Source organism: Nematolebias whitei, chromosome 1 (genome assembly GCF_014905685.2).
Source record: "Nematolebias whitei isolate Nwh7 chromosome 1, NemWhi1, whole genome shotgun sequence".
Lineage (NCBI taxonomy): Eukaryota > Metazoa > Chordata > Actinopteri > Cyprinodontiformes > Rivulidae > Nematolebias > Nematolebias whitei.
Genome location: NC_056498.1, coordinates 33,111,298 through 33,126,880, shown reverse-complemented (window position 1 = coordinate 33,126,880; position 15,583 = coordinate 33,111,298). Strand labels below are relative to the sequence as shown.

At 36.7% G+C, this 15,583-nt stretch overlaps 1 protein-coding gene across 1 annotated transcript in view; it reads right to left on the bottom strand.

Annotated features, from left to right (window-relative positions):
• Positions 1-6,107: 6,107 nt before the first annotated feature.
• Positions 6,108-15,583, bottom strand: part of tm4sf5 (transmembrane 4 L six family member 5) — a 17,159-nt gene continuing 7,683 nt past the window's right edge. Inside the window, exons 3-5 of the mRNA XM_037683763.1 lie at positions 13,031-13,170; positions 8,912-9,104; positions 6,108-6,201 (exon numbers count right to left, since the gene is read on the bottom strand). Coding sequence (XP_037539691.1) covers positions 6,184-6,201; positions 8,912-9,104; positions 13,031-13,170 — 351 coding nt within the window. The 3' untranslated portion in view covers positions 6,108-6,183. The remainder of the gene's footprint in view (positions 6,202-8,911; positions 9,105-13,030; positions 13,171-15,583) is intronic.

Here is a 15,583-nt window from a genome sequence, read left to right as displayed (position 1 = left end):
TTTGAGGAAACTACACTTTTAGGCAATATAAAAACTAGAAAGCATGGTTTCATCAAATGATTAAGGTGGCTGGTGTAAATATTTAATATATGGTGGTGGCCATCTTGGATTTGGACATGGCAACCCAATTTTCAGTAGGGACCTATCATACGCTTAGTTGCAGCCACACACCAAAATGCAAGTCTGCAAATTGGCTGTTTTTCAAGTTATCAAATTCAAATTCAAATCCAAATATACTTTAATAATCCCAAAGGGAAATTGATTGTTGTTGTAGCACATCTTGGTTTCATTAAAGTTGTTCTAGATGCTGATGTCTTTGGGCCGGAAGCAGTCCGTCCCACAGTAGATCCAAAGAAACTGGCTACAGACGTCAATCTGTCCACCCAGACCCAGCAGACCTCTCGTTCCTCTTGGGCAGCAGGACTGCCTGAATGTCGGGCAGAACTTCTCCCTGAGCAATGGCCATTTCTCCCAGCAGCCTGCCAAGCCCCTTGTTGCCGCAGACTTAACTGCAGGTGCCGGGGGATGATCTTGGTCCTCCCGCTGTCACAAGCTGCGTTTCCCGCTATCTCTGCAGTCAGGCACTCAAGTACTGCCTCCAGGTAGACGGGAATGCATCCACGGCACCTCATTTTTAACTCATTCGGGATTTGGGGCTGTAGTTGAGATTTAAGCTTTTGAGATGTTAATTAGCTGCTCCCAGTTGTAGAAAACCACCTTGTTGTTATGGTTACGCATCATAACAAATGTCCAAAAGTAAAAGAGGTTTCAGTAAAAATCCTGCCAGCAGCACAGCATCTGATACCAGAGGAAGTAATCATTCGAAAAAAAGCGATTTGCATTCAGAAAAAAGAGTAAAGTTTTCAAAAGCAAAATCTCAGAATGAATGTGAGAGCTACTCCAACATGCAGCTACCTTGAGTGGCGCAATTCTGGAAAGCTCCCAAAACAGATGTACTGATGGATGGAGGCTATTTCTAATCTCCTTCTTCGCTCTACAATGGCGGGACAAAATTTGTACTTTTATTATGGGCAACATTTATTATTATTTATTGGGCAGCTGTGGCTAAGTTGTTAGATCAGTCGTCCTCCAATGGGAGAGTTGGGGGTTCGATTCCACCAGCATTCACATGTTGAAGTGCCTCTGGGCAAGATACTGAACCCCTCATTTCTTCTGATGTGTGTCCCATCGGTGCATGAACGTGATCTAAAGCACTGATTAGTCTCTACAGTTTCAGATTAGCTTTGTAGAGACCTAGTAGAGTGCTGTATGAATGTGTGTGGAGGTACAGTATTTTTTTGGACTATAAAGTGCACTTAAAATCCTTTAAATTTTTTCAAAAATCGACATTGAGCCTCATAATCAGGTGCGCCTGTGCTTACTGACCTCAAACCGATTTTATGTGGTTATTGTGAATAAGGTGAATAAAGTTTGACTTTTCTATTTTGTTTTGCTTAATGCGCCTTATAATCCGGTGTGCCTTATAGTTTGAAAATTATGATAAATGAAAACACAGATTGTGTTGTAAAGCACTTTGAGTACTTTGATTAGATATAAAGGTGCTATATAAGTACAGTCCAATTACCATTTATTATTTTCTCTTCTTTGAAAGTTATTGTCATTTTATTAATAACTAACAAGTTTCTTCATGGCGCATTGATTTCAGAATGCACATTACGACCTACAGTGTAGATAGTCTGAGTCAGTTGGTTTTGTTGGTGCTGACAGCTGATGGTGGACTTTGTGGCTCTGTCTGGTCGTTCACAGTGAGGCTGAAAGAATAAATGACAGGGTGCTGGATACTGCTGAGCAATCAGACGTGAGCGTCTGGGTTTTCTGTTGGGCCACAGGTGATGAAGCTGTGGTTAGAGATTTCATCCAAAACACAAACGACAGAAGAGAGAGAGAGAACAGGACGACTGTACAACATTTTTCTTTTGACTCATACTGCCTCCAGGTTTTTAGTAATCTGGATCAAACCAGTCTGTTTTTCTCCACTGTTTTCCTTCTGGCTCCTTTTTGTTCAATCGCTCAAACCCTGAATGAAGACTGGGAACACAAGACTCCTCCCAATCTGTCTCCTTCAAACTTTTGGCTTTCACATTTCCGTCAAAGCGTGTTAAGTCTCTCAGTGTGGCTGCGATTTGAATGAAAAGAGCCGGAGAAGGGCCCCTTTCCCATTTTCCTCCTTTTGTCCCGTCGTTCTTTTATTCTGCATTCTTCACACTCTGTGCTGCACGTTACATAAGAGAGCTGCAGAGCACGGAGCAGTCATCTCAACAAACTGCTGTTTGACTGACCAACGTAATTACTCCTTCCTGTCTTGGACATTTTTGAATGTTTTATTAAAACACACTCTAAAACACCAGCACCACAGATCAATTAAATCCCAGTAATGTCTGTAGATTTAATAAACTCAACACATACAGGTTAAAAACCTTACACTTAAAGGCAGATTTTTTTTTTCTTTAGTAAATTTGCCTGGTAAATGTTTCTCTTTTCAAAGTTCAATATCTCTCCATAACACAATTTTTTTGATAACTGTATAAATCTTTAAGTTATTTGTCTCTTATTTTACATGTTTCAACTCTCCACCTTTATTTGGTATATCCTAGTTTAAACTATTTGCATTTACTGTTCTTATAAAAGTAAATTTCCCTTTAGCTTATTAGTTTTCTGATACTAACCAATAACTTGTGGGGTTCCACAGGGGTCAGTGTTGGGCCCAAAAATGTTTAATTTGCATATAAATGACCTATTCAAAGTATCAAACCTGCTAAAATACATTATATTTGTAGATGATACTAGCATTTGCTGCACTGTTGAAAAACATCCAGTTCTCTGAGGTGGTCACAACAGAAATGATAAAACTAAAACATTGGTTCAAAAATAATAAATTATCACTAAATTTAGATAAAACAAAAATTTATGATATTTGGAAACTGCAATAAACATGAAAACAGTGCAATCAAAATAACTATCGATGGTGTTGATTTAGAATGAGTCCATGAAATCAAATTTCTAGGTGTTATATTGGATGATAAATTTTGCTGGAAACAAGAGAGCTGCTAAGTAAGATCTAAACTAGCTAAAAGTGTTGCTGTTTTGAGGAGAATAAGATTTGTTCTGCACTAAAAATCTGTTTATTTTTCATAATACTCTCATTGTACCATGATTGAGTTACTGTGTGAAAGTTTGGGGCAATATATACTGTACAAAGCGAACTTACAGTCGCTGTACACAATACAAAAAAAAAAATCAATCAGAATATTACATAAAGTGTGATATTGGGAACATACAAATCCATTATGTTTGAAATCAAATGTACTTAAATTCTGGGATCTTGTAAATTTCAAAACTATACAATTTATGTTCAAAATAACAAACCGCAAACTTACACACAATATTCAGAAAATGTTTTGTGACAGAAAGGGGGGTTATAATTTAAGAGGAGAAGGAAATTGAAAAAAAAAAAAAACAATGTATCAGAACAACCAAGTGTTTGTGGGGTTCCACAGGGTTCAGTGTTGGGCCCCCAGAATAGTTACATATACTTACAAAAATGTATATCGGTGTGTGGAACAGATCTATGGAATGGATTAAATGATGAGCTCAAACAAAGTACAAATATAAACCAGCTTAACAGTATAAACATCAACTTATTGAAAAACATGTTGTATAAGATGGGTGTCTCAAAGACCAAAAATACTAATGTTAATATCAATAAAATGTAAATAATTGTACATTCAACAATGAGAATGTGAGGTTTAAGCGTCATTTATTGTGTAAGTATTATAAGGTTTGGTGTGAGGAGACTAAAATTATTGTATATTGATGTGTATGACAGGGGCAGGAAATTATAACACTGTAATCTTCTCCCTGCTTCTTTTAGAACAAATTATGTAAAATTGCATGTCAATTGGCATGACTATTTGTCTTATTATATTTTCTTCTTTGTTTTTACATTTTATTGTCTGTTCTTTCTTGTTTTCACTTTTTATTGTCTGTTCGAAATAAATTAAATAAACAAATAAATAAAAACAACCTAACATTTTTCAGTGAATTTTGTTTAAAGAACAAGTAGGTTGTCTCGCTTGTGTCTGATTGATTAAATACACGAAGATAAATTTGTGCAAAACAACAAAAATAATCAGAATAAATCTGGCAAAAGTTTTATTGTTTCCTTTATCAAATAATTTTAATTACTTTAACCAGCCCGGTAAGTTTAGAACTAACAAAAATAAAGAATTTGAGTCAACCATATACAAAGTAAATAAATACAAGTTTTGTATTATTTTGGAAGTTTTTATTAAATTCAATTGTGCAGAAAATAGTTTTCATGTATTTTTTTAATTAAAATTAATCAAGTTACTTTTTGAAGTCTTAAATTTATGTACAATAAGAATATATCATTTGGCAAAGCAAACAAAATGTTTATGTTGTGTAAATTCAGTATAAAATATATATTTTAAGTCTAACACGTGCCCACTAGGTTTTTTTTTTTTGTGCAATACTAAATGTTAGAGTTGTTGTTCATCTTGTGACATATAGAACATATATATTTTTGGTGGAGCAGCTTTTAAAAGGGGATAAAACGTCTTTTAAAATCTCTTTAATCGAGACAGTGAGGTCAGTGAGGCATGAATCCACACAGCCAGAGAGGCTCTAACAGAGTTGGGTTATTTTAGCCTTCCTCGAACAGCACTGTCTTTATTTACCTGCTCCGCAATAAGCTTTTAATTTGAAAGTTAGGTAACAATTACTGAGAAGTCACTTCATGGCAACAAAAGCTTAGCAGCTTAACCTACAGCCGAAGGAACAGGAACTCCATGTGCAGATGGAGAGCTGGGTGTTTGTGCAGCTGCCGTGTCCAGGGTAATAGCAGGAGGCACTCTGACCTTTGACCTCTTCTTCACGTTCATTCTGTTAGATCTGGATGTCTAACGTTGCGTTCAAGGATATCTTGTTTTGTGGGCATTACATTGGTGTGTATAAACTAACCTTTAATAAAGAAACTAGAGGCTTGTTGGCGAAAGCACACTCTAAATTTATTAAATGACCCGTTTCCCCAAAAGTAAAAGAAACTCATTTTAAAATAATCCAGAACGTTTAGGGAGACTTAGGGAGACATGGAGGAGCAGGACTTGGAAGTCACAAGATGAATCAAAGTTAGTACAAATATCACAAGAGAACTTTTGTTTGGCTCTTTTTTTTTTTTTTTTTGTCACTGAAGGTACCATAACGTTCCAGCGTCGGATGAATGTTTGACAGGGGTTTAAGTATCCAGCAGAAAAGTCGTCAGGATTAGGTGCAGGTGGGGAGAGAAGGATGACTGAATGAGAATCAGCTGTGGGAAAAGTGGTTATGGCTGAAAAATGAAGAATCCTACAGACGCAGTATCACACGAACCAGCTTGTGTATGACTTCTGGTTTTGCCGGCCTCCCTGCCTGCAAGCGTCTGTTCTACATTGACTAATGAGCCAATAACTGTGTGCTTCTGTCTCTGGAGTTTTTCTGTATTTGACTTCAAGTCCACCTGCAAGAATTGCATTATCTGTATTTTGTCTTGTGTCTGCAGACATCTCTTTAGAATAAAGGGTTAACTGTTTAAATATGTATTTTGCAAATATTTCGCTCATTATCGTGTTTTTCTTTGTCTTTCTTCCCATATAAACGACACTTAGTCCGGTTATTTTGTGTTTGTCCGCGTCTCTTTCCTGTCCTCTCTGACTCCAGCCTTTCGAGGCAGATGGCTGCCCATCCTGAGCCTAGTTCTGCTGGAAGTTTGTTCCCATTGAAAGGGAGTTTTTCCTTTCCACTGTCGCCAATGTGCTGCTCAGGATGGGACACTGCGACAAAGTGAAGATTCGACACAACCTGCTGGTTTCCCTCCTTAAATAACTTTTAATAACTGGTATTTTATAACGTATGTGAACATTTTACAGATAACACATGATTTCTTTATAAGGAATTTTTCCTGTATCTGTTTTCATCTACAAATGTCAGAAGGCATGACTGAAAATTTAACAAAAACTGAAGTAAAATCTTAATATATTTATATAGAATGGATGAAAAGTCAAACATCATTAAAAAATATCTAAGCAAGCTTCTTCTCATACATTTTTTTACATCTCCAAGGTTACAGTTTGATGAAATTAGGTCCCAGCAGAGAAATCTTCCCCTCTACAGTCCTCCGTCATCCTGCAAAAAGAACAAAAATCACACCTTCACTCATGTTGAGGACAGGAAGCAGATCCCAAACAACGGGAGCATCGAGTTAATGTGTGCGCTCTACATTTGACTGCAGTTTACAAACACCTAACTGTTTTAGCTCATCTTATTATTTTAGACACATGGATTGTGAATCCTTAAAGGCAACTGTTGCCATTTGACTGTACGGTCAACCATGTGCTTAATAAAGTTTAATCTTCAAGCTGTGCAGACATGTTTCTGTTCAAAAGGACATGTGGATTTTAACTTTTTCCATGTGTTTACAAGTTGTGAGTTTATTCATTTAATTGTCATTGAGAATTCACCAGTTTGTCCTTTAATCAGTGGCGGCTGGTCAATAGGGGGCGCTAGGGCGCCGCCCCACCACTTAAACAACTCACCATTACCTTGAAGACAGAAAAAATTAAATAAAAATGAAATAATAAAGTAAAAACATTTTGAAATATATGTTGTTGTTTTTGTGTGTGTAAGATAAATATTTTATCGTTAATGATGAGTTAAGTTGTTTTTTTCAAAAACGTTGTATCTGATTGATGACGTATTTCTGCACTGGGGGCGCAAGAATCTTTGCCCATAGACTCTTGTTAAAAGTTGGACATGCGCACTACCTTCTCTTCAACACAAGAGAATAGGACCATTCTGGGCGCTCCTCTCCTGCGCCCTGAATACGGATGCACAATACGGATCGTGATTCTGGTCCTGGTGTCATCAGAACAGATTTTTTTTTTTGTCCTGGTCCTGGAACAGATCGTGACTGTAATACTTCTTTAACTGTTGCATTTGTTTTTGAGATTAGACACACGTTTTGATTGGTGTTGAATACCAACCCTTGTGTTTGTTTGTTCATATCCTAGAATGATCCTTGAAAGAAAGCCTTCTAGCATTGCTAGAAATATGTTTTTACACAAAAATGACCATTTATGATTTGCACCCTCAAATACTTACTGAAGTGTTAACCTTTGAAAAGAACAAACGCATTATGAGAAGAGATGGACTGAATGGTGTCAGTTCGTGACATGTCACGTCTTCTATTCAGAGACTTCGTTGTTTTGTTTTTTTGTGTTAGAGCATGACATCTTATTGTCATTCTAGTGATTGTTAAGTAGCATGTTATTGAAACAAAATCATATACATGTATATACATCTTCTGCTTGAATAAATAATGCCGACAATGGTTGTAGTCTGTTAGCCGTGGGCTAACTGCTAAGCTAACTAGCTTTGTTTAAATAAACCGGGCAGGCTGTAGGCTATTTATACTTTTTAAAACAAAATAGTCAAATGAAACGTACATCTTTTTTAGTTTCGTCCTTGTCAACTACAAAATTCTTTAAAAAAATGAATTGTCTTTTCTTTGGTATAATGTTTATGTAATTACGGTATTTTGTTGCGCCTAGGGCAGCACGGTGGCGCAACTGGTAGAGCTGCTGCCTCTCAGCGAGCAGGTCCTTGGTTCAAACCCCGGTCCAGGGGCCTTTCTGGGTGGAGTTTGCATGTTCTCTCTGTGCATGCGTGGGTTTTCTCCGGGTGCTCCGGTTTCCTCCCACAGTCCAAAAACATGCATGTTAGGCTGATTGGTGACTCTAAATTGTCCCTAGGTGTGAGTGAGAGAGTGAATGGTTGTTTGTCTCGTTTGTCTCTATGTGTCCCTGTGATGGACTTGCGACCTATCCAGGGTGTCCCCCGCCCCTCGCACAGTGATTGCTGGACATGGGCACCAGCGATCCCCGTGACCCAAAATGGAATAAGCGGGTAAAGATAATGGATGGATGGATGGATGTTGCGCCTAGGTTAGGCTCCTGTATGTTTTGTGCATTTGCAAGTTATATTAATTTTTTTAAAGTGTAACAAGGGTACAGGTAAAGAAAGTTACATTTTTCCTATTTTAAAAGTTGTCTTCGTCGACTTTTGTGCTTTTCTTACAGGCAACGTCTACAAACAAAATAAGTTAAGCATAAAAGTAAGAAGCAAATTCAAGCATATATTTCCTATTTTGGCTTTATTACAGTTTGCCACTTCCATAAATCTAATCTTAATTGCTATTAAACAATTTATTCCTCACAAGTTTAGGCTAATATGTCATCAAACTAATCTGATTGGATGAGTAATGATGTAAAAGTTTTGGTGTCTGACTGTTTAGAATATTTTGGAACGTGCAGATGTAAAATTAAGAAAGATTTGTTTTTGTTTTTATTAAGATTTACTCGCTCACACTTTTATTGTGTAGTAACAAATTTTATCCTTTTAGTCTGATCCGTTTTGCTGAAGGAGTTTATACACGCTGTTGCTTCAAGCCTGTTTCCAAAAAGTTTGACTCTAAATTCAAACTGAAGAGCCCTTTTCTTGTTCGGTTGCACAACTGCCCCGTATCGGTCATTTTACCAACTTCCTTGCACACAAAACATAATCAGCACAGGATGAAAACAATCTGAAAGCTCTCTTTCCTCTATTTCCTGTTTCCCAACAGTGTCAGCTTTGAAAAGAGTTTACAATTGCTCTAAAAAACATAAAATCACCAAAGTGGCATTGTTTCACGTTCATGCTGATATGTCTTATAGTTGATCTGTGTGTGTGTGTATATGTATATATATATATGTATATATATATATATATATAAATATACACAGTATATATATGTTTAAACTCATTTGAAGTGTTTTCATGTGTAAACTTGTTCACCTACATCATTACTTTCCCGACAGTCTCCACAGATGCATCCTATGCAGCCGTTGACCACCTGGATGCCACAGAGCACCGCCTGCAGAGCGCCCATGCTCAGGAGGATGGAGAAGAGCACAACGTGCCACATCACCACGTTCTCGGGGTATTCGCAGGTTGACCACAGAGTCTGGTTTACCAGGTAGCTGGTGTTACCGCTGGGAAGGAGAACAGAGAGTCACCGTTCAGGACACAGCACTGATTATTCCATGAGTGCAACAGGCAAAGTCTGGGGTGGCAGAAAAAAATGTAAATAATTGGAGAAGTGAAAAATTGTCAGTAAGAAGAGAAATGAAACAAAAAAGGAGGAGAAAGAAAAACATCTCTAAGCTCATGCCTTTCATAAAGTTAAACTAGTGAAGAAGGAGATGATAAAACAGATGAGCCTCAAAGAGTTGACACTTTTTACATGCTCTCACGCCTCGGGATTGTTTTGTTTTTAATTCAGTGAAAGTCAAAACTCAAGTCCAGACAAGTAGAGTCATCATACCACACAGATTCAGACTTCTCACGGGGAAAATGAGACCCCAAAAAAATACACTTTTTAAATTGTCCATTATCTTCCGTTACGTTAAAGCTTCAGTACAGAGTTTATGCTCAGGGGATCAAGTTTGATTAAACATTCACTTTTCAGGAGTTTAATAGTGTGAATGTTCATGAAGCATTCACACTATTGTGATCCATTTGTCTTCCGTAGGTTGTTTGGCGCGTTTCTCATCCCAGAGTTTTCAAGCTGTTTCAACAAGTCATCAATTAAAACATTCATTCTGATATGGCTTTTGTTATTGGTGCAACTTTGAAATATTTAGCCTTTTCTGACACTTTTCTTTTCCTCATAGAAAATTAACTGGGCTCATTTTACAACCTTTCACTGCTCCTTTCACATTTTGTTCTGGTTCAGCTTCTTTTAGCTTCCTTGCGCAAATTTAAACTTTTTTTTGGCTACTTTCAGCTAAGTTCAGCTGTTTTTTCAGCTGTTTTATGCTCCTTTCAGATTCTTTCTGCTAACTACAACACTTTTTTGCTTCTTCTAACTTCTTTCTTTTAATTTCAGCTTTTTATGCTCCTTTCAGCTTATTTCTGCAAGTTTCAGCTTTTTCTACTATTTCAGCTGCTACGTAGCTGTTTTATGCTAATTTAAGCTTTTTCAGCTAATTCCACATTTTTTGGACTCGTTTAAACCTTTTTCAGCCAAAATTAGGAAAAATGTGCTCTCTCCACTTCCTTCTTTTAATTTTAGCTTCTTTCTGCTTTTTTAGCTACTTTAGAGCTGGGTTTTTTGGGATAATTGTAGCTGTTTTCCAGATAGTTTCTACGTTTTGTGCTCATTTCTGCTTATTTCAGACAAATTTAGCAAATGTGTTGTTTCTGCTTTCTTCTGCTAATTTAAGCTTCTTGTATATTTTCAGTTATCGTTTTAGCTTCTTTTTTAATGCTATTTTCAGCTGTTTTCAGATAAATTCAAGTTTTTCTTGGTAATTTCTGCTACTTTCAGCCTAATTACCTTCTTTCTGTTAATTTTAGCTTGTTATGCTTTTTTCAGCTAGTTTCATAATTTTTTTTGCTATTTTAGCTACTTTACTTTAGCTGTTTATGCAATTTTTAGCTTTTTCAGCTAATTCCACATTTTTAAGCTAATTTCAGCTCTTTCCACTTCCCTCATAGGTTAAGCTTCTTTCTGCCTTTTCAACTATGTTTTAGATTTTTTTTTTTGCTAATTTTATTTTTATTTAGCTGATTTCTAAATTTTTGTGCTCAGTTCTGCTTATTTAAACCTGCTTCAGAAAATATGTGTTCTTTCTGCTTTCTTCTGCTAATTGGTGTGAATGCACCCTGGTTGCTCTTTCATTTCAGCTGCATTTCAGTCTATTTTTTTTATTTTTAAAGATAATTTCAGCTGTTTTTCAGCAAGTTCATCTGCAATAAGCATTCAATCTGCATTTTAGCAGGAAATGCAACTTCTCTTGTTCAGATTTGCACCAGTTCACAACAAAAATTGCATTCACAAGTTTATATACATTCAAAATGAGCATGACTGTTATGCTCACTTTGTCTGTTTAAAGAGTTATTAGGACCTGTCTTTTCCAGGGTTGAATTTGTCGTAGATTATCTCTAATCTAACAGAATCAAAATTATTCATGAAAGCTCACGATTTGTACAAACATCCTCATTAATTAAACACAGTCTTTGTTGAACCACCATCCAGTGTCTGGTTAATTCTGGCTGCATGTTGACCTCTGCTTGTGGCCGAGGTCATTTAAACCGGATGGTTTTACGGCAACGGATCATGAAGTTGAGTCCACACGTTTTTAATAAGGTTGAAGTCAGGGCTTGGTGAGGTCCTTCCAGAAGCTTGATGTTAACCTGATTATCCCATCAGAAACTTTCTGGTGGGTGTTTAATTCCCTTGTCTTGTTGGAACACCATCTGTGTCCATGTTTCAACGTGATCTGAGGTGAAGTTGAAGAACTTGGAGGTAGCTCCTCTCCTTATTACTCCATCCATTTTTGTGCAATGCACCAATACCACAGCATCCTGATACCTCTGCCGTGCTTGACAGGTGGTATAGCTTCTTGTCATCGTTGTCAAATACTCAATCTTTGTCTCGTCCGACTATAAAACTTTTCTCCACAAAGCATTTGGCTTTTTCCCTCAAGCTTTAAGATGTGGCTTTTGAAGCAGGAGCATCTTTCTTTGTTAGCACCACCTCAAACATGAGCTGGTTTCTTTGTAGACTCTAACACTCGTCCAGCAGTTTCCAGTTCTTGGTATAGAGTTGAGCCTTTGTGGATCCTGGGATCAGCTACTTTATTAGTAAAGAAAGTGATAGTTTGGGTCTTCTTCTAGAGCCTGGTGAGGTGATGACACATCTGAATAACTTCTGGAGACAAATGAGCATGGAAGCTAAAATTTTAACCAAATTTCCAGCTTGTGTAAATCAATAATTCTCCTTGATTCAAAAAAATAAATAAATAATGAGCATTTAAGGAAATAATATGACAAGAACAAAACAAAAAAGCATCATTTGGTAACAAGATTTAGGAAAATTCAAACAGTCCAGCTGAAAAGAAACCCTTGGTTTAGTCAGCCTCTTAGTGGATAATTAGGATATTGCAGTTACTTCTATGTATATTTTTATAAATTAATACCTACGTGTCAAAGTTAAGGCCCTCGGGTCAGATACAGGCCTCGTTATATTTGTATCTGGCCTGCGAGATAATGTTTTAAATGTATTAAAACAGAAGTGCAAGGCTGTGACAAACATTGCTTCTCATTGTGCTCAACAGCTGAGAACAGCTCGTGTGAACTTCTCATAGAAACAAACCAACTTTGAAGCTGAGTTTTTTTTAATAATCTTATTTGTTATCATGGAAATCACAACCAAGAACATCCAAACTGGACCAGTCAAACTATTACTGATGAACCACAGTCAAGAAAAAAAAAGTTCAACAGACTCTGCTTAATCAAATATTGCATTTTTTTTTTTTAATTATCTCATTATTTTAAAGTAGATTGCAAACTGCTAATAAAACGCAAGGCATAAGAAATTAATGATGTATTTGTTATCATGTTTTGGGAAAAGATCAAATTTCTATACGAAAGAATTGAAATATTACATTTTAAAAACACGGTCAGGTTACCATATTTTTCCAACTATAAGTCGCACTTAAAATCCTGTAATTTTCTCTAAAATCGACAGTGAGACTTATAATCTGGTGCACCTTATGTGTTAATTCTGGTTGTGATTACTGACCTCTAACTGATCTTATTTGGTACACGGAGCTCAAAAATCAGTCAAAATGTTTTAGTTTCGCTTAATGCGCCTTATAATCCAAAAAATATATATTCTTTCATAAATATGAACTAGATTGGTTCGTTTTTCTGACCAAGTTTTTATTTTAATTTAGTAACTGAGCCCTGCCTCACACTGTTCTCAGACTGACGATAAATCTATCAGAAGGAGTAAAAAAAGGAGGAAGAGCGAAAAGACGAGTCACAGTCAGAGCTGCTGCTTTGATTTGGTATCATCCTTAAAGCATCTTTAGAGAAAAATCAAACATGCGTTGATGGGAGGGACACTCACGTCCCCGTGTTCTCAAATGGGTATATCCACTTTTCATCCACAAGACATTTGGGTCCGATGGCCAAACCGGCCGAGGCCACGCTGATGCAGTAAATGGCTCCGACGAGGCCGAAGGCGGAGGAGAAGACCGAGTTCAGCATCTGACAAGAGGAATCAAATAATCACGGCACAAGAAAACATGTAGAAGTGATTCATACTTTAACGTATTGCTAAAATAACCGGACATCTCTGGCAGCAGTTAGTAGGCTCGGTTTCCTGCCGCACATTTAAATAATTAAATAAACAGCTTAATCAATGCTGCTGTGAAAACAAACAGCTTCACCTGCTGACAAAACTCTGATTTTACCATGAAAACTGTAAAAAAAATATTATTTCCAGTGTCCCTACTTCGCAGTTCCACTTTTGCGGACTTTCTCTTTTGCGTTTGTTCAAAGTAAGATTGTAAATGACAAAAAAATAAATAAACAAACAAAAAATAAAGATTGTACACGACACACGATTGTCAACTTTAACATTACTCACGTGATTGGGACTGTACGGGATACAGTAAGAAGTTAGCGGAAAAGAAAATACTTTGGATAGGTGCCGCCATTTTATAGTTTTCTTTTAATAAGCCTACACTGTATCACCAGTCAAAAGAACTACCGTATTTTTCGCTGTATAAGTCGTGGTTTTATAAATAATTTGCATGCCCTGTGACTTATAGGCCGAAGCAAAGTATTAATGGATTTTTTCCCATATTTATAAACCAATTTTTGGCTGAGATATGACAATTTTCATTCATTCTGACCGAAAAAGAATGAACAGTACCATTTTCAGCCACTAGATGGCAGCAGAGCAGTAAGACATGCCGTTGTTTCATGTAATGGGGTTAAACTCAAAGCAGTCTGCTCCTCAGATAAATAATGCTATATTATTATTTTTAAATATGAATGTTTCTGTTAACTTATTTTATATATAAATGTTTCTGTTCAGTGCCCTGAGACGACTTCTGTTGTGACTTGGCGCTATATAACTAAACTGAATTGAATTGATAGGTAAAAGTGGCTATTAATGACACAATTGGCTTGCCGTAACCTGCCGCCGTCGTCCCGAATCAGTTTCATTTCGCTGCGACATCCCGGCGCAATGCAGCTGATTTGACCATGAAAGTGAATTTATTAAGCAAACGTTAGACTGAGACACACATTTACTATAATTTTGAGCAAACAAATAATTGTTTTTAAGTGTTAATCTTGTTAAAGTCCTCCCGTGCACACTCCTGCAGCTGCCATTTGGCAGACAATCGATTTTTGGCACAACATTTCTGGGTTGTCAGCGGTGATGCGTAGCAAACATGACGAGTCATGACTGTGACGCATAATAGATGCGACGTATGCGACGAAGCAACTTATTTATGGGGTTTTCCACTTTTTTAGACTAATTTGGACGGATGCAACTTGTACGGCAGAAAATACGGTACATTACCCAGAAGCCAGCAGTGCTTCCGGCTGTTGCTTTCTTCTGAAATGCAGGGATAGTTTTGATCTGATCTGAAAAAGTTTGGTCCTTATTCATAGTCCGGAACGCAACCCTGTGATAGACGAGGGACTAATGTGCACAAAGTGTCATAACGGTACAGAAGTGGTGACGCCATATTAGCTCAGTCGAAGTGGTAATATTAGTAATATGTCACTTTATCTAAACAGGTTTCAGAAGCTGTGTGGATTCATTTGCTGGTTTCAAATGGCCCTGAGGTAAATCTTCCATGTTACAACTGGTCCTCTCCAGCTGGTATTCAAGCAACGACCAACAGTATCATAAATTTAGAAAATGTGAACTGGTAGAAAACTAATTTCCAAACAGCTCATCCTGTTTAAAAAAAAAAACGCTGCTCAGGTTTTCAGACCGAACGGCTCTACGGCTTCAATGACACGTTTAGTTCCTGATTAAAAAAAGGAGACGTCACACGGATCGGATGTGTGATGAAGTTTCACTTCTTCAAAACACTCGGCAAAACCTCAGAAAGCTTCAAAGGTTATTTTAAAGAGATATTTTTTAACAGCGGGGGTTACGTGGGAAAGTTGTAAACAAGTAATATCTTACCTGTTGTAGATAACTCTTAGAGCAATCTTAGGTTGGAGGGGAAAGTGTAATTTTTCTATTTATTTCTTTAAGTTTTTGAGCATTTTTCCATTATAAATAATAATAATAATAATAATAATAATAATAATAATAATAATAATAAATGTTATAGGCGCATTTAAAAAAACAAGGTCACCTTATAAAACATGAATAAAACAAAAAACATCTGTCTACCCATTTTCCCATCTGTCCGTATCTATCCATCTGTCCATCCATCTGTCCATCCATCTTTTTATCTATCTATCTATCTATCTATCTATCTATCTATCTATCTATCTATCTATCTATCTATCTATCTATCTATCTATCTATCTATCTATCTATCTATCTATCTATCTATCTATCTATCTATCTATCTATCTATCTATCTATCTATCTATCTATCTATCTATCTATCTATCTATCTATCTATCTATCTATCTATCTATC